General features: G+C 37.5%; 6 protein-coding genes across 6 annotated transcripts; 4 read left to right on the forward strand and 2 right to left on the reverse strand.

Moving 5' to 3' along the window:
- Positions 1 to 470: 470 nt before the first annotated feature.
- Positions 471 to 2,567, forward strand: LOC119073979. The gene is made up of 6 exons (XM_037179892.1): positions 471 to 642; positions 694 to 883; positions 937 to 1,073; positions 1,154 to 1,312; positions 2,040 to 2,189; positions 2,249 to 2,567. The coding sequence occupies exons 2-6, from the start codon at positions 709 to 711 to the stop codon at positions 2,429 to 2,431; spliced, it is 804 nt and encodes a 267-aa protein (XP_037035787.1). The 5' UTR covers positions 471 to 642; positions 694 to 708; the 3' UTR covers positions 2,432 to 2,567.
- Positions 2,568 to 3,277: 710 nt separating this feature from the next.
- LOC119073992 lies at positions 3,278 to 4,684 on the forward strand. The gene is made up of 6 exons (XM_037179920.1): positions 3,278 to 3,385; positions 3,436 to 3,636; positions 3,688 to 3,824; positions 3,888 to 4,046; positions 4,317 to 4,475; positions 4,532 to 4,684. Exons 1-6 carry the CDS (start codon positions 3,373 to 3,375, stop codon positions 4,643 to 4,645), a joined length of 783 nt encoding a protein of 260 aa, XP_037035815.1. The 5' UTR covers positions 3,278 to 3,372; the 3' UTR covers positions 4,646 to 4,684.
- A 1,830-nt stretch (positions 4,685 to 6,514) lies between these two features.
- LOC119083334 (gustatory receptor for bitter taste 66a) lies at positions 6,515 to 8,849 on the forward strand. The gene is made up of 6 exons (XM_037193060.1): positions 6,515 to 6,795; positions 6,982 to 7,526; positions 7,899 to 8,000; positions 8,064 to 8,173; positions 8,239 to 8,514; positions 8,574 to 8,849. Exons 1-6 carry the CDS (start codon positions 6,515 to 6,517, stop codon positions 8,685 to 8,687), a joined length of 1,428 nt encoding a protein of 475 aa, XP_037048955.1. The 3' UTR covers positions 8,688 to 8,849.
- A 127-nt stretch (positions 8,850 to 8,976) lies between these two features.
- Positions 8,977 to 10,519, reverse strand: LOC119073999 (selenocysteine insertion sequence-binding protein 2). The gene is made up of 3 exons (XM_037179932.1): positions 9,590 to 10,519; positions 9,324 to 9,532; positions 8,977 to 9,247 (listed from the first exon to the last, which is right to left on the reverse strand). Exons 1-3 carry the CDS (start codon positions 10,402 to 10,404, stop codon positions 9,012 to 9,014), a joined length of 1,260 nt encoding a protein of 419 aa, XP_037035827.1. The 5' UTR covers positions 10,405 to 10,519; the 3' UTR covers positions 8,977 to 9,011.
- A 1,689-nt stretch (positions 10,520 to 12,208) lies between these two features.
- Positions 12,209 to 14,396, forward strand: LOC119074007 (probable glutamate--tRNA ligase, mitochondrial). The gene is made up of 8 exons (XM_037179944.1): positions 12,209 to 12,515; positions 12,580 to 13,003; positions 13,067 to 13,288; positions 13,353 to 13,460; positions 13,534 to 13,651; positions 13,717 to 14,026; positions 14,088 to 14,239; positions 14,298 to 14,396. The coding sequence occupies exons 1-8, from the start codon at positions 12,377 to 12,379 to the stop codon at positions 14,382 to 14,384; spliced, it is 1,560 nt and encodes a 519-aa protein (XP_037035839.1). The 5' UTR covers positions 12,209 to 12,376; the 3' UTR covers positions 14,385 to 14,396.
- Positions 14,397 to 14,628: 232 nt separating this feature from the next.
- On the reverse strand, positions 14,629 to 16,632 carry LOC119074092 (golgin-84). Its single transcript, XM_037180055.1, has 2 exons — positions 15,370 to 16,632; positions 14,629 to 15,164 (listed from the first exon to the last, which is right to left on the reverse strand). Exons 1-2 carry the CDS (start codon positions 16,518 to 16,520, stop codon positions 14,690 to 14,692), a joined length of 1,626 nt encoding a protein of 541 aa, XP_037035950.1. The 5' UTR covers positions 16,521 to 16,632; the 3' UTR covers positions 14,629 to 14,689.
- Positions 16,633 to 17,565: the final 933 nt, after the last annotated feature.

The following is a 17,565-nucleotide window of genomic DNA, read 5'->3' on the forward strand; positions in this document are numbered from 1 at the left end:
TCAGTAGAAACATTTCGATAGGAAATTAAAGATTTTGTCTATGTTCGCTAAAATGAGCTTCATTTGTTTGAACATTAAATTGTTGAAATTCAAAAAAGGCCCTTCGGGAATCGTCCGAACGCCCAGTATGGCCAGTCCGGGCCTGCTGGTAGGTTAACAAAATTATGCCAATAGAAGATAGCTGAATGTTTCATCATTCAAATTTCGTAATATCTGATTATTCAGCAACAAGTTGTATGAAAAGTATTAAAGTACAAATTCGGTCGAAATGATAAAGGTATAAGAACTTATGACCGTTTAAGTTTGTTTGCTTTCAAACATTTGGATGATGCATTCGGTATTTTTAACTAAATTTGAATAGAATATTCGAACACTGAAAAATCATTTTTAAAAGTTCGTGCGAATTGATCACTGATCCCGACACTTAAGACATATGTTAGCGGCTCTTGATTTCACATGACAACTATTCATTACTCCTACGATATACAAACATTTTGATTTGATTATCAACTCTGACTCGGTCGAATATTGTGAACTGTGGCAGTAACCCCCTGAATCTTTCAATGATTAGCCCGATATATATCGCGATCTTTAAGTGACATCAATCAAATCGGTTAATAAATAAATATTCTTTACATTATCGTAAGTATCTATTCTTTAAATGAGAATTGGCTTAAAATAGTTATTTTACAGCTTCAGGCAATCGACATGGATCTTCAACTTCTTTCCAACAATTCTAATGGTGGACAACCACCCTCATACAATCAGGTTATCGAAATGAATAATTTTGCAAGTGTTCCATTAATGGAAGAAGCATTTTCTTCGAGTATATTTGGTGCATCACAAAGTGTCCTGTTTGAATTTAATTCTTCAGATGTTTTCGGTACTTATTGAAATATTATCCAGTTACTGAGCCACTTATTTGATATCTTTAAGGCTATTCATTTTTCATTCGTGACAGTGCTGGATCTCTTCAAGCCAAAGGAGATGTACACGATCTTGATACTTCGGTACAAAATATAAACGGAATGCAAATGATGAAAATCAACAAAAAAGAGTCGAATGAATTATATGTGAGAAGACTTGGAGCAAATTAGAATGCGATACAGTTCGTTATCATTTTGGACAGTGTCTTACTACTTTTTATTTGCAGGGAAATATTTCACACAAGTTCGACATATTACATGAAGGTGTGGTCATTGGTCATGTGATTGTAGCCGAAAAATCAAACGTACAAGAGTGTCTTCGAATCATTAATAAAAGTGCCAATTCACAAATCATCGTCAGGTCTTTCAAATTAGGCGAATTTGCTGTAAGTTAACATTTACCGGGACAAAACATTTTTGACACAGATCATAAGAAATTAGTCCTCAGTCCTAGGAACGAAAGCTAATTTAATGTCTCGTCGAGGGTTAATTTATCAATGTAAGTTATTTTGGTTGAATTTCTGACGATGGCAAGCTTGTATCATTCAAAACGCTGAGCACTTGCTGAGTTCATAATTTTATCGCTTAGACTTTAATGTATTTGACTTTCATTATTTCATCGCTTTTAGAAGGGATTTTGTTTCACATAAAATTATTGACTTGTATTTTAATTTAGCTCCTCAACCTACATTAAAATTGATATGTATAGAGGTGGTAACAGAGGGTGGAAATACACCAATTTTTTTGAACAATTTTCATTTAGAGCCGAAGAGCTAATGTTTTTCAGACTTTTTTGAAAACTACTAATTTTAAACGTAGATGCTATTGGCAGGCCATTTCACCTGCAAATAGTCTTTGTGAAGGCGCCTGCCAATAGCCTCCGTAAAAGGGAAAAGACTATTCGCAGGCAAGTTCGCCTGCCAATAGCAATTTGTACAAGGGAGATGCTATTGATTGGCAGGCGCCTGCCAATAGCATCTTTAGTAATAATTTGGATATTGGCAGGCGCCTGCGAATAGTCACTACGAATTTTAAAACAGTCACCATAACACCTTGTTTTTTAACATTTTGACTGATTTGAACTTAATTTACCAATAGAATTTCAATCCACAGATATTTCGTGACAGTTCATCGGTAACTCCATTATGCAACATACAAATGTCTGTTGGAGAAAATGATTTTACCGGTAAAATTATATTTCATCCGGAAACAGGAATCACAAGCTACGAGCAACTATTGTGTACTGCTGCCGGAATTGCTTTTGTACGTTTATAATTTTTTGTTCATGTTTAATATCTATTTAATATGGATCCAACTTCCAGAAAGTTTTAGTGAAACAAGTGAGTAAAAGAGAGGATGGTGGTTGGCAAGGTTACGTTGGTGGATGTCTTTGTGTAACTGTCCTCATTGTAATAATGATCATATCCTGGTTCGGCCTGGAAAAATGGGGATGCGAACACAAAAAAGCACAAGGTTATGCGGGTTATCGCAACAGAATATGTTGAATTAAATATCGTCTACTGGATTCCTGATCGTCAAAGGAATGTGAAATTATTTTAATCTCCATACAATATACATTGTACAATAAATGAAACTACAGCTACCTCAATGAAAATTTACTCTTGGAAAATGCAATTATTTACCGAATTCAATATATACTTACTTTCACTTTTCCATCACTACAGCCACTTGTGGGCCTTGGCCTGGTCGAGAATCCGGTTCCTGCGTGTCCAGTCGTTTGCTGCACTTTGCCAACCTCTTATTCCCTCTTATTCCAAGCGCCCGACTATCTGATTCGACGCCATCTATCCATCACACTTTAGAGCGTCCTACTCCTCTTCGTCCTTCTATAATGCAACATACATTGTGGTTATAATTCAACGACCTAACAAGCGCGTCAACTACCTGTACGAATAATGGCATGTCTTAGAATTCATAACTCTGAGCCATGTCATGCTTTCAGTCGTGAACTGAACATTAAGAGGAATGACATCTATAAGTGCACAAATCACCAGTTACATTTTCAACAGTTCGCGCCAACTACGCTAGCGGCTCTTAAGCATACAATTTGACAACTGTTATATTCAATGCTCCTAGGATAGTGAACATATAGTGATAGTTACACCACCTTACTGGTGGTTTAGGCACTATAGTAGAGTAAATAGTTTTTATCTACCTAGGTGAAATAATAGCAGTGAAAAAGTGCTATTATTTCGCTGTCGGTAGATAAAATAGCGTATTCACCTCTGTACACATGTTTATTTAGACACTTGGGGATATAACATTCGCCTTCGGCTCATGCAACAATTCCCCAAGTGTCTAAATAAACATTTGGACAGAGGTGAATAATCTACTATTTTTTCTGATGCTTTTTTATTAGTAATAGTAATAGTATAATATTGAAACGACTAGCCTTCAGATGACATCATTAAATTGAAAGTTTTCAATGCTGACTGCCCGTAAGTCTCACTTAATTGAACGAGAATTACTTTGAAACTGTTGTTCGTAGTGTCAAACACTCAAAATGGATTACCAGCATATTCGAACAATACTGAGGTTGGAGAGCAACCACCACCATCATACAATGAAGTTATGGGAATGGCTCATGTTGCTAGTGGTCCTAGTGCTCCATTCACAGACGAATTTTCTTTGAGTATATTTAATTCATCTAAAAGAGTCCGATTTGAATATAATTCTTCGGATGATGCTGGTACACACTTACTAAAATGTTATGTTGAGAAACTCATTGATCACCTTTAAGGCTATTCATTTTTCATTCGTGACGAAAATGGATCTCTACAAGCGAAAGGATATGGTTTCAATTTTGATATATCAGTGCAAAACATGAACGGAACTCCATTGATGAGTATTAACAAAATAGAAACGGTGGAATTGAATGTAATAAAACGTTTAGGCGATAAGAATTGGATATTTGAAAAGTGTCTAATTCCTTATTTGCAGGGACACACATTTCACAAATTCGACATATTCTATAAAAGTGTGGCGATTGGAATTGTAAACGTAGGAGTTACAGCACCTGTCGAAACAAGCCTACAAATCATTAATAGCTGTGTCAACAATGATATTACTGTCAGGTCTTTCCAAATAGGACAATTTGCTGTAAGTTGTGACCTCAAGCCACGAAACTCTGATAAAAACGTCATTTGTTTCCTTACCTTGGATGGTTGCTTCCATCTAAGTGATTTTGTAATTTTTGTTTATGAGGACCAAGCAGGTACAATTGAAAAATTAAGCTGCTACATCATTTTGTTAGTTAATAGATCTCTGTAAATGAAAATCATTTTGTCCATGTCACATCTACTTTTCGCTACACCACAGATATGCAAATTCAATTGTCATGCAACTAAATGATCTCTCTTAAATGTACAGATATTTAGAGTCAATTCAGAAACTCAATTATGCAACATACAAATTCCCGTTGGTGAAGATATTGATGAAAACGACTTCTCGGGAACAGTTATATTTCACACAGAATCTGCAATAACTACCGAAGAACAATTGTTATGTACTGCTGCAGCAATTGCATTTGTACGTTATCAAATTGTCTTTCTGGAAAATGACCATTAATTTAATCTTATTTCCAGAAAGTTATAAAGAAACAAAGTAAAGAAGAGGATGGTAATCACATTACGGCCTATTTTATCGGATTTTTCATTATTGTAATATTTATTATTATTCTTGTAAAAAAATCGCAGTAACAGTGTCAGTGATTAGGTAACAAATAAAGAAACTATTTATGAAAGACACGGGTCTGTGGGGTTCCGATGCACACTCTTTTTCGTCATTGTTATAACTTTTCATTAAGAGGCACCGGTACTTAGCTAAATTTGTAGCCTACATTCGTGTGCCTCGTATTTCATTTTTTATATCTTTTTATCAGAATCCTTTTTCCGCAATCCGCAATTCCGACCACGAATGTGTTAGCTTTAAATCAAAATTAGTTTTGGTTGTAGTCGTTTGACCTGCTCTGAGAAACTTGAGCAGTTTAACGAAATTTTCAGAAACTGCTCATTGTTCTCATAGCTGGTCAAACTGCTACAACCAAATCTATTTTCTGTTGAAAGCTAACACATTCGTGGTCGGAATTGCGGTCGTACATCTTGAAAAAAGGATTCTGGTGGAAAGATATCATCAAAACTAAACGAAAATCCAGTATTTAAAAGTCGCCCTAATGTAGGCTTTTCAGCAAAGTGCCGGTACCTCTTTAGATGAATGACATGGCTAAATTGTTGCCTACATTTCGGTGCAAAATTATTATTATTTTGATGATAATTTTGGATTCGCACCCTTTTTGGAAAAAGTACGAAGTATCGTTTGGTGTAAAATTGTGTTAGTTTTCAGCAAAAATTTAAATGTATGTGGTGATGTTAACTTACTGTACCAGATCCTTCAATTGATCAACAACGTAAATTGACCACGAATCTCCACTTCTTCTGTAGATCTATTGACGAAAATTGTGTCTGTGGATGCAACGTTATTTAAATATATCTAAGACAGGTAAAATAACAACTCACCCTTGTTTAATAAATCAAGTAGTTCGTCAGAGTACTTAATACTCGGAAGTACCGATAAAAAATAATAAATTACCGATGGAATATAATAGACTACCGATAACAAATAATAAATTACCGATAGAATATATTGAACTACCGATAGAATATAATGAATGATCGATAAAAAATAGTAGATTACCGATAAAAAGTGATTAACGATCGATAAAGTTCCCAACTTATCGGTATTTTAGTACTTTTTATCGGTAAAAAATTATCGGTAGTTTTGAATATTTTTATCGGTACTTGTGGATTTCCTATCGATCATTTATTATTTTCTATCGGTACCATATTTATCGGTCATTTATTACTTTTTATCGGTAGCATTGAATTAATTTATCGGTCGAATATAATATCCCGTACTTAATTGCACCAAATGGACTAGAACTGGAGGGTCACTAAATCAGCAAACATTGTGACTGTTTGAATGTCATCAAATCGTCCGAGACCTTCACCAAAAAAACGTGGTCAAATATCTCCAACTAATATTTGCACCCTCTTGTAAACCTTCACTATAAATTCCTTCATCTTTAAAACATGGAAACTCCTCTACAACCAATTTGATTAAGGACTGTGCCGAGTCTTCGGCTTTAATTACAAAATTCCTAAAATCGTTAAAATGCAAAACTTATCATTCGATCAAACATACCAGTCCGTCTTCATAATGAGTATAACGTACAATGAGTATAAAAGGGTGACTGTCGATTCGAAAATAATTAAAATTAAACCAACAATTACACACACAATTAATAATGCAACATTCAATCATTCTAATGAGCATTAATCATACAATTAATATGATTGCGGCTTCGGTCTGTTTTAGTAGTTGAAGGGAATTACTTGACGGAACAGGTAGGTGGGCATTTTAGTGTACATTAAGGATATTAGTTTAACTGAAAGTGCATTATTGCTTCGGCCTTAACTTATAGAATCCTTTCTCTCGACGAATACCACGTATACTTTTTGGTATATGCGACATCAAAAGGTCCAAAAGGTCATAAAGAACGAATTCTACCAATGGCAATCGAAAAGCAACGTCTACAATTGAAATCTGCTCTAAGTTTCCTGTTATATTTCACTATTATCTTTGGCGTTGTACCCTTTTCAGGAGTGGCATACTATAAGCATAAGATACTAAAACTATCAATTTTCGGTAACATTTATGCGCTAGTGAACGTTGCTCACAATGTTCTTGAGCACCATTTGTCCTCGACGAGATTTATACTAAGTGATAAACAGGAAACTGGCACATTGACCAACATCATCGGTTTGGTTATTATGTATTTGGAGCCCGTAATGTATGTTTAGGGACGAATTCATTATTTGTTTTTCCTTAGTTATCGTATAGAAGACTTTGAATCCTCTGGGAACTTTGTGATCGACTCAGACAATCTCGGCATAGTTCTCAGAATATGAATGTGCCTCTATACGTTACGATGGAATCAGACATTTCCATTGAAAATAATTTTCAATTTTACCAAAAGGTATTCGATTGATGTCATCGGACTCTTGTTCAATCAGAAGAAGATAATCGCTTGCATCGATCAAATGCACAAAATCGATGAAAAACTGTTGAAAGAAAACATTGAATTCGACTACTTCCGACTGAAACGTGTGACAATCATTTTGGTAGCGGTCATAACGATACTGGAGTTTAGTCTCGTTACGTATAACTTATTGCTGTTCCAAGAGTTCCGACTAGACTCGTTGTATTGGATCTGCACGGGTATTCCCATTTTTCTGAGCACCATATCGAAGGTGTGGTACGTCGCTCTGGTGTACAATGTAAAGCAAAAGTTCGCGGCAATCAACGACCACTTCGAAAATACGAGAAAATTTTTCGACCTTTCCAAGAAGGAAAAAGTTATCGCTTCGCTGTTGAAATCGACGAATGAACGTGATGACGACGATAATGACCTGCCGGGTTATTTACATAAAGAAATATTGGCCAGACCAATGAAAAGGAATCGCAAAATTCACCGAGTAGACGAAATAAGCATATCAGGACGTGTCGAAAATGACTTAACAGGTGAGGCGCTAAAACACTTTGAAGAGACGTTTTTTGAGGAGATCCAAAGATCCATAGGGTGTCAAAATTGCTACGACATCAGAAATTATGTTAGAAATATAAATGCACTTACAGTGGACGCCAGTGAAATTTCGATAGGAATTTGAATCAGCTGTTTTTCAGCTGGTCCACACATAAACAAAACTGCTTATACGGGTGGAATACTTACTTCACGCGTGTAGTAGTGGAAAAATAGTATCAAGAAGCTTTGGTTGTATGAGTGGATCAGCTAAAAAACAGCAAAGGCCAAGTAATGTCTAAATTTCACTGACTTCCCCCGTATTTCGGCCTTGATGTTTCGTTCTGCCCTTCATAGAAAATGTTTCCTTCTAGGAAATCCAATTATCAGAATGACGAATCAGTTTCAAATTGACGATAAAATGGATAAGAAATTAACGAATTTGTGTCAGCTGCATGACGAGATCTGTGAAATTGGTAACTTTAGGTGATTATGTATAGAGATGTCCTGACTAAACATTTTTAATTTGTCACTGAAAGGTAAAACTATCAACTCAATGTTCAGTTTTCAAATGTTAATTTTGATGGCAAATGGTTTTATGAATCTGACGGCCCAATTCTTTTTCGTTTATTGTGGCCGAGTGGACCAAGTAACATAATTTCAAATGTTTTCTTTAAATATTTTATATGAAAACTTTGAACTCTCAATCAACAGAATATTCCGGTTTTATTCCGATCGGCCGAGAGTCTACTAATTTCCATCATTTTCATTGTATACACGGCCTCGAAATGTGTCTTCATCATTTTCATCAGCTGGAAAACTAAGATCGATGCACAGAAAACTGGAGTTCAAATCCATAAATTGGCCAATGCAATTGACGAAGATCACTGTTACCAAGTGGTCAACCACTTGTCACTGAAGCTGCTAAATCATTCGCTTAATTTCACAGCTTGTGGATTTTTTGACTTGGATATGACAACATTGTATGCTGTACGTTTCCTAACATTTCCGCTACTTTCGTCTCTTATACATTTCTGTGCAATTTATAGATAACCGGAGCGATAACCAGCTACCTGATTATTTTGATTCAGTTCAATTTGGCGTCAAATAGGAAGAAACCAACGGGTTTTAACGAGACCATGAGCAATTCTACACAGACGTAGATGGATATGATGAAGTATTGGCAGTCAGCTTATTTTACTCAACATAGTTTCAATTCAATTTGTTTCCCTTTTCGATCGAGTTTCCTCAGTAGTAAATTTGATTTTAAATGATTTTGAAGTACTAGATTAGATAAGAGTTTGGGAGGCTGCAAGAGAAGTGGAAACTAAATCAACCTTTGTTCCCTACTCCGCTAAGTGAGGACTCATAAACAACCTATGAAAATCGGCTCGCTTGATCGTAAATATAGCAGGTGTAGAAGTTGATTTTACCTACCGATGAAAGCTCTGCCCAATCAAATGACTTCAATCAAATGCATCGACTATTTATTTTCTACTGGACACGGCCGCTCGAAAACGCAACCTTTCTTCTTGTATTAACAGTAGCAGCTTCTGCGAATTTTCTTCAGATCCTTGGTAGTTTAAGATGCCCACACAACTGATTGGAACCTTTTTCAACAGAACATATCCCAACTGGCGGCGTTTCAGCGAAAAGACATAAGGAATTTCCAATTTCTGGCATTTCGTTTTCATTTCTTCGATTGTCTCGGCTATGTCGCCACCTGTAGCACAAAGAGGACAAAGAAACACCAACGAAATTACAAATTCATTGACAAACTGAATAGCAAATGATCTAACCAGTTTCCAGGTCCGGTGCTATTATCAGCAGTTTCACTTTTCCAATGTCCAACTGTCGCATTGACTCTTTGAAGCCAACCACGAATCGTCGTTGACTTCGTGCTTTGACTTCGTTTTTGTTGTAGGCACGGTCTTGGAAACGGAAAATATCACTTAGCAGAGCTTTTGTGATCGATAGAAGTTCGGTACTCGTTAGGTTATCACAATATCTGCTGAAGGAAGTTGGAACTGTTGTTACTGTCGAGGATAATACTTGCAATACTCACGGTCTGAATTTACGACTGAATTGAAAACCCGTAGGTTCAATCGAAGGTAGTTCGTTGAGTGTGGTTGGTTTGTCGTCTAATCTTTTTGGATCGACGTTATTCGAATCCGTATCTTTCAAATCGGAGTCAACATCATGCGGCTGACTTGTTGCCTCTGATTTCAATTGATTTCGCAATAATCTGGACGACAGAATGCTCCTCTTAAGCGGCGACACATACTTCTTTTTCAGAACTTCACTTTTCTTTCCCTTGTGACGTTGCGTGCTGCTGGTTAATTTTCCGGTCTGTCTACTTTGGATGGATGACCTGTCTATCGGCCTCACAATTTTCGTGTTTATCAAATCGAGTAGATCAATTTTCACGGTGGAATGGCTTTTGAATTTACGCTGTCGATCTCTAACTGGGCTTAGTTTACGGCTATTCACATAAGTATCCAATGCTGCTTTATCGACGATTTGAATTTTTTGCGATTTTGGTTCTCTGATTTGAGTTATCTTCTGCTGTAGATGTTCGTCCTTCTTTTTTAATTTATCATTTTTACGACGAATTCGTCTTTCAGCTCTGATGTCATCCCTAGATTTTTGCTCACCAACTACTTCAGTGGTTTGCAGCCTATCGACGGTGCTCAAACGTTGTATAGCATTTGTAAGAGTATTCACTTCTTGATTTTCTGGATCCGATTGGTTGGCACTGTTGACTGGTTCTTTTTGTTTGATTTGACTTTTCGACTGATTTTTTAATTCTGGCCAATCATTCACAACGTTTTGGTAATTGTTCGGAGTGGTAATTTCTGCATATGATTTCGATTTATCCATAATTTATTTTTGATTATATTCCCCGAAGTCTCTTGGTTACAGCATTTTTGTAAACAAAAACAATATTATGAACTGGCAGGCGAGTAAGCAGATAATAATAGAAATGAAGTTAGTCACAAATTTACAGCAGGAGCTATAGTTTAGTGATAAGCCATGCAACCTCATGTAATGAAAGTAGAGAGTGTTATCATGAAAGAGAAAGCAACATTTTGACAAGTACCACAAGGCAAGTTATAATTAACTATCTTCGGTTCTCGGAATGTCAAACTTTGTATGGAGCGGAGGACCTCTCATGAGAGGTGAGTTTGTTTATATGAAATTGCTATGTCCTCCGATTTGTATGAATAGTCCAAACCGGTTTATAGTTACATTGACAATAATGAGAATTTATGTCAAGGTGAGTCCGTTTACGAAATAATAGCTAATACATTTAATCTATCATCCGGGCCGACATTAGCAAGATTCTGAAAGAACAGGTTAAGACGCTTCTGATTTGATCATGAAGGCGCTGAAACACATATTTTAACACTTTAACCTGTCACATACGGCTATTTATCTGTTATCGATAGCGACGACAAAAATAATGACAAGCTCTGGGTAATATAGTTCTTTTTATAGCAAAATGTATGTTAAAAATTTGAAGTACAAGATTTGAAATCAACAGATTAAAAATATGTTGATCGATTGAAGTAATAGACCCGATAATAATTCTGGTCATATGATTGCCGTCTGTCGCAGGTTAAACATGTTTTGTTAAACACACTCATTACAGACCGTGTGAAATGGGTGAAATTTCAACTTGATAAAAATAATTTTTCTTCAAGTGTAAGATGACCTGGCAGTCATGTGTTTTCAATCCGTTTTGTCTCCGTGTTCATGACAGTTGACATTTTAAACAATGGGAAAACGAACGACTGTGAGTTCAGACTTACTTTTCATACAATCAAATCGGTAATGAGTACTTTAATTTATGAATGTTCATTGCAAATTTTATGTTTAAATGCTGACAATAAATTTGAATTTTGATATTAGTGGTAAAGTAGATCTTCAATTTAATTGACTTTTCAATCAATGTTATAAGTGTGTTTAACAAATTTGATGTATACCGCCTTCGTTGGTGTCTTAACCTGTTTTTTCATAACCTTGGTCATACGTTCATTGATAAAAATAAATCATCAGTACAGCTGAATGTTTTTAAAAATATTTCTGATAGTTTGGTTTTTATGAAAATCTAATCAACGAAAAAACGGTTGGATTTTCGTACGACTGTCTGAAATATCTCTATCAAAAAATTCAGCTGTAACCGTTGTTGTCATTGCTGATCTATGAAACATAAAGCCCCATAAATTCGTCTGGGACCAAAGAAGGAGGTTTTTAAGCGGAACCTAAAAATACTTTTGGTGTAAACATTCCTACGAGAGTGGTACTACCTTACTCTCTGCAAACCACGCACCAGAACACATCAACGGCAATTTAACCTTTTTATGAAACATATCCGACATTATACCAACCTTAAAAACTTAAAGTAGAAAAATTCTGACTACTGGAGAGCAAGCCCCTAATCAAATTTTGTTTTTGTTTTGGGTTCGCTGAGAGAAATGTATAGAATCCGATACATATAACTATAAGTGTGTTTAACAAAACCTAAATTGTCAAGATTTATGTTTCACCGCCTTCGTGATCAACTCAGAAGTGTCTTAACCTCAGAGAGATCGGGTTTCATATAAATATTGATAAGGTTACGTCATTGATGAAATTTGACAGTAATTTGACAATTCGTATCACATCGACATTTCAAAAGTGCTCTCGGCTTTCACTATTGACGGCTCAGAAAACTGTCAATTTTATCACCTGCATGTAAAATCAACCTGAAGAAATTTCACCAGTTCGGTCGGTATTTAATCAGATAAATACGAGCAATAATCACAAAGGGAAAGCAAAACAATTTACCGAATTAAATGAATTTTTTAAAATGTTTAAATTGTCGAATGGGTTCAGAAACTGTTTTGCATTAAGTCAAGTAAAATTGAGCAAGAGATTATGTCAGACCGAACCGAATCCACCCAGAACACCAACTACTGTGCGCGTTCGTTTTGCCCCGAGTCCGACAGGTTGTTTTCATCAATAAAATAATTATTTCCAAACAAAATTTCTCACCGACATCTTCTCTCACAGGCTACTTGCATTTGGGTGGCTTGAGAACAGCTTTCTTCAATTATTTGTTTGCGAAAGCCAACAATGGCAAAATGGTCTTGAGAATTGAAGATACCGATCAGAAGCGTTTGGTTGACGGGGCAACGGAACAACTATGCAAAGATCTTAGCTGGGCTGGAATCGAGATCGACGAAGGTCCGCTGGTTGGCGGACAGTACGGGCCATACATACAGAGTGAACGATTGGACATTTACAGACGAGAGGTGAAAACATTGCTGGAAAATGGCACAGCATACTATTGTTTCTGCACAGAGCGGAGATTGGAGTTACTGCGAAAAGAACAGCTGAAGGCACGCGAAACAACGAGATACGACAATCGGTGTAGACACTTGACACCAGTTCAAATTGCTGAGAAATTGGCCAACAAGGACACATTTTGTATCAGGTAGACAGTCGCCGATTTGATCGACTGACTCTCGTTAATCGTCTCTGTCTCGTTCGTCATCAGATTCAAATTAGATCCATATCTGGACGATTACAAAGACCTGATTTATGGCAAAATGGTGTACGATGCTGCAGGGAATGAGGGCGACCCAGTCATCATTAAATCGGATGGCTATCCCACCTATCATTTCGCGAATGTTGTCGACGATCACTTGATGAAAATTACGCACGTCTTGCGAGGCGTTGAATGGCAAATATCGACGACAAAACATTTACTTTTGTACAGGTAAAGCAGATCCAAACCAATCTCTAGTCTGTGGCTGATCAGTTTTGTTTTTCAATCTTTGCAGAGCATTTAAATGGGTACCACCACAATACGGACATTTGCCATTGCTTATGAATGCTGACGGGACGAAGCTGAGTAAAAGACAGGGAAATGTAAATATCGAACACTATAGGTGCGTGTGTTGTGGTATCTTCCACATAAACTGTCCTGAGACAACAAGTTTAATGTCAACAATTTCCCAACAGGACATCTGGTGTGAGTCCACAAGCATTGGTGAACTATATCTCGCTATCCGGTGGCGGATTTGAACGAAAACGAGGCGAGAAACCTCGAATATACACAATGGCCGAACTGATAGACTCTGTAGGCGCAAGACAGTCATGTAACATTCCGACCGAAAATATACTTTCGATTTCTCCATTTCGCAGTTCGACGTGCAAAAGATCAACACACATTCGTGTCAACTGAATCCGGAATGGCTGGACCAATGCAATCATTTGGCATTGATAGAACAATTGAAGCAACCATCAGAACAAGCCAGACTAATTGAAGAAGTGAAGGCGTTGGTGAAAGCTGCATATCCGAATGACGTTAAGAACTTAGATTTTAGTGACGATCACATAAAAATGATTCTCGAATGGTCGATGGATCGCATATCCAATCTGAATGAACTAGCCAAAGAGGAATATTCTTACTTGTGGATCGCGCCACAGAAGCGAAAACACGACTTGCCTAAAGGTAAAGATTATTCTAACTGAATGCTACGGTCTATCGACACTTATAACATGTACGTTCACAGATACGCTGGACAAACTAGTGAAGATATTATCTGACGTGGACAGTTTCGGGAAGCAAAAGTTGAATCCTATTCTGAAAGACTTTTCGAAAAGCGAAAACGTTAGGTTCATTGAACTGATGAAGTCACTGCGAATTGTTCTGAGCGGACTGGAGGTAACGGTTTCGATTATTTGATCGTTTGGCAATTTTTATTGAAAATAAATTATTTCAGGAGGGACCGCCTGTCGCTGAGATGATGGAGATTTTGGGTAAAGAGCGCACACTCAGCCGAATGAAGATGAAAAAATCTAGTAAATAAATGTCAGGGACTGTGTTATCATAGCCGTTTTGTATTTATACTTCGAAAGGCAAGACCGGACTGGATACTCAAGTTCCGCTGGTAAAACTGATTTTTGAAATTTTGAGGGGTCAGGCCAGCCGCTATTTGTTCATTGTTCGATTATTATGTCTACGATGAAACTGTTGCAATACTGCGGGTTGCTGCATTAGGATACGACGAGTGCCCGCAGTGTACTTCCTCTGTTAAGAAAACTGCTCCAGTGACTTAACAAATGGGTTTTAATTGACCATCGGTACAATAAATACAATTCAATTGCTGCGACCTTACAAACTAGGTGTCGACGTAACCAGCACAAACAGTACCCATAAATGTAACAAAGCTACGTAAAATATTGCCAAAATCCGTATCAACGGATATCGCCGCAGAAACACACCCAGCCGTATTCCCATCGAATCCAAATTTGAATAGGCTCGTTTCACTCGCCTCGCCACACCCGTATCGAATGGATTTTCTTGCAGAAAATTCGGCACCTGTGCCTTTGCATCGTCCGTGTCGTTGATGCTAATGATTTCCGGCCGCTGTTGTCGCAATTGGACCATCGTGCTGCGGTGTTGTGTTTCCAGCTTTTCCAGTTGAATCCGTAGAGCGTTACGGTCGGCGGTTATATTTTCCAACGAAGTTTGTTTTTGAACCAGTGACTGTGTCAATGACTGTACACGTTCTTCCAAGCCGAATGACGGTTGAGGGGATGAGGAGCGTTGGGCTAATTTCGTTCGCAGTTGATAGAGTTCTGATTCTCTGGAAGGAAAGGGGAGGAATGAACAATTAAATGTATGGAAAGGTCGTATGGTGTAGTAAGGGGAATGAGTATGAAGTCATCTAGAACCTCTGTTCAGAGTCTGAACTGAGTTTCTGAATGACTTCGTTGAAAAAGTGGGCTAATTTAGTTAACGGAAGCGAGAACTACTTAGAAGATTAGGTGTAACAAACAAAACCGACTTACTTGTCTCTAATCTTATTAGAATACTCGATTTGCAGCCGATTCATTTCATTTTTCACCGACGCAAGTTCCTTCATTTGCGCTTTGCTGTCCGTCTCAAACTGCATCCACTTTGTCTCTTCCGATCGCAGATCGCCATTCAACGCTTTCACCTTCCTATCAAACTCCAATTCCTGATGTCGCTGAAGATTTTCCAATTTCTCAACATAGCGTCGGATTTGTTCCAACTGTTCGCTCTGCACTCGAATTTCTTCCAACAACCCGCTGTTTTCCGCTTTCAGATTCTCCACTTCGAACGAGTTTATCCGATGTGTCGACTTTGTTCCATCGTCGCCGTTGTCTTTCTCTTTCAATTGTTCGATGATTTTATCTTTCATTTGGAGTGTGGTTTGGGCGCGAGATCTGTATTGTTGCAGTTCGACTGTCGTTTGTTCTGATTCGCGTTTCGCCCAGTCGAGTTTTTTGTGCAGATCGCTCTCGCTTTGCTGACTTTTCGACAGTCTCGATTCCAATTCAGAAATTGATTTTATGTAATTTTCATTGGATCGTTTCAGATTGTCAACTTGATCTGCAAAGAGTTCCTTTTCTCGCTCTAAATGTTCGCATTTAGCGTCTAGTTCTGCGATCAACGATTGTTTGTTCAATACCTTTAATTGTGTCAATGCTGATTCCAGTTCGACCTTCAATTCATCTCTTTCCGTCTTCACTTCAGAAAGAACGATTTTCATTGCAGCCAACTCTTGTTCAAAGCCAACGGTTCCCTTCATAGACGATAACAACGACGGACTAACGCTCGTCTGTTTCACTTCGATCACAGTACTCTCATCTCCAGCCCGACTGGACGAACTCCGCCGAGACAACGAACCTACGCTCTGTCGATCATCTGCTGCAGCGTTGTCAATTTCAGTTGTTACGTCTACATCAGGATCACCAGGATCCAATTTTAATGCTAATTTCTTTGATGATGATATTGGCACAATTCGTTTAGTTGGAGTCAATGTATGGGATATTTCATGTCGAACGTCACTGAGACTTTCGACCGGATATGTGGTGGACTTTGTGTTAGTCGTTTGGTGTAACACTGTAGCTGCATTCTGATCTATTTTATTGAGAATATTTTCCGCCTTTCCGGCTAGATCGGTGAACCAAGACATAATGCACACTCAAACACTTCACATTAGACGAGAAAAGATTCAACAAATTTATAGTTTCTCAATGTCAGTCCCACGTATTTGTTTTTCCATGAAAACAAAACTTTTGACATTGACAGCTGATGATGGGCTGGAATGGAACGTGAAGTGAGTTGCACGTTCTTGTAAAAGTTAAAAAATTGAGCCAAAAGTTTGGTAATGGAAGTTGTGGTGTTGTAAGGCGTTGTTCTTACTTAGTTCGATATGCATTTCTATTTCAAATCTACTTGAAGCCTATAATGCTAAACGTCAGATTGGAGAAAACACTGAGAAATATTTTATTACCAGCCGTAGGGCAGTCCCTTGCGAAAGTTGATCATTACATGGCAGTTTGACCCTTGCGGAAATGATCCATTACATGAAGAATGTGACACAACATCAGTGACACAACATCAGTGACACAACATCGAATACCACAACATCCTCCCTTCGAATTAAAATGAAGAATGTGTTTGTTCAACGCACTTCAAGCAAAAGTGGTACTCTAAATAGGGTACTGAAACTTGACAGTGCTCCATACAAAATTTTACACTGTAAAAAGAGTGGGGATAAAATTTCATACAAAATAGTACTCTATTTGGCAGCTGTCATTAATAGAACTTTTGCTTGAAGTGCGTTGGTTTGTTTCATTTGACGTGAATTCATTTGTCAACCAACCATACGTTAGGCAATAAACCAGAATACAGTGGAGGCTGCTACGTACTTCATTAATTCGGAAACAACATTGTGATACTCGTGAACTCACTCTTGCGTTTTTGAGCAGATTGCTTCGATAACTGTTTTTCGAAAAATATTGTTGTATGTGTCGCCTTCACCTCCAATATATAATCTCTATACCCTAATGTAATGATAGACTTTCGCAGCACCCAATGTAAATTTAAATGCCCAATAACAAGCACAAATTTATGGATTAGGAATCGGTGTGGTTGATTTTGACGAACGCGACAGAGACCAGTCCAGAAAAAGTTGAAGTGGTCGTGAGACCCTGAAAAACAACTTTTCATAGTCT

This window comes from Bradysia coprophila, chromosome II (assembly GCF_014529535.1).
Source record: "Bradysia coprophila strain Holo2 chromosome II, BU_Bcop_v1, whole genome shotgun sequence".
NCBI classification, from domain to species: Eukaryota; Metazoa; Arthropoda; class Insecta; order Diptera; family Sciaridae; genus Bradysia; species Bradysia coprophila.

Excerpts from the sequence above, each read along its gene's own strand:
- LOC119073979 (XM_037179892.1), top strand. The coding sequence starts at position 709 with ATGGATCTTCAACTTCTTTCCAACAATTCTAATGGTGGACAACCACCC. Across the intron at positions 1,074-1,153 it reads AAGAGTCGAATGAATTATAT|GGAAATATTTCACACAAGTT; the intron begins GTGAGAAGACTT and ends TTTTATTTGCAG. Across the intron at positions 1,313-2,039 it reads TCAAATTAGGCGAATTTGCT|ATATTTCGTGACAGTTCATC; the intron begins GTAAGTTAACAT and ends TTCAATCCACAG.
- LOC119073992 (XM_037179920.1), top strand. Across the intron at positions 3,825-3,887 it reads TAGAAACGGTGGAATTGAAT|GGACACACATTTCACAAATT; the intron begins GTAATAAAACGT and ends CCTTATTTGCAG. Across the intron at positions 4,476-4,531 it reads CTGCTGCAGCAATTGCATTT|AAAGTTATAAAGAAACAAAG; the intron begins GTACGTTATCAA and ends TCTTATTTCCAG.
- LOC119083334 (XM_037193060.1), top strand. The coding sequence starts at position 6,515 with ATGGCAATCGAAAAGCAACGTCTACAATTGAAATCTGCTCTAAGTTTC. Across the intron at positions 8,001-8,063 it reads TGACGAGATCTGTGAAATTG|GTAAAACTATCAACTCAATG; the intron begins GTAACTTTAGGT and ends TGTCACTGAAAG. Across the intron at positions 8,515-8,573 it reads ATATGACAACATTGTATGCT|ATAACCGGAGCGATAACCAG; the intron begins GTACGTTTCCTA and ends TGCAATTTATAG.
- LOC119073999 (XM_037179932.1), bottom strand. The coding sequence starts at position 10,404 with ATGGATAAATCGAAATCATATGCAGAAATTACCACTCCGAACAATTAC. Across the intron at positions 9,533-9,589 it reads TTCAGTCGTAAATTCAGACC|ATATTGTGATAACCTAACGA; the intron begins GTGAGTATTGCA and ends TTCCTTCAGCAG. Across the intron at positions 9,248-9,323 it reads AGCACCGGACCTGGAAACTG|GTGGCGACATAGCCGAGACA; the intron begins GTTAGATCATTT and ends TTTGTGCTACAG.
- LOC119074007 (XM_037179944.1), top strand. The coding sequence starts at position 12,377 with ATGTTTAAATTGTCGAATGGGTTCAGAAACTGTTTTGCATTAAGTCAA. Across the intron at positions 13,289-13,352 it reads AAACATTTACTTTTGTACAG|AGCATTTAAATGGGTACCAC; the intron begins GTAAAGCAGATC and ends CAATCTTTGCAG. Across the intron at positions 13,461-13,533 it reads GTAAATATCGAACACTATAG|GACATCTGGTGTGAGTCCAC; the intron begins GTGCGTGTGTTG and ends ATTTCCCAACAG.
- LOC119074092 (XM_037180055.1), bottom strand. The coding sequence starts at position 16,520 with ATGTCTTGGTTCACCGATCTAGCCGGAAAGGCGGAAAATATTCTCAAT. Across the intron at positions 15,165-15,369 it reads TCTAATAAGATTAGAGACAA|AGAATCAGAACTCTATCAAC; the intron begins GTAAGTCGGTTT and ends CTTTCCTTCCAG.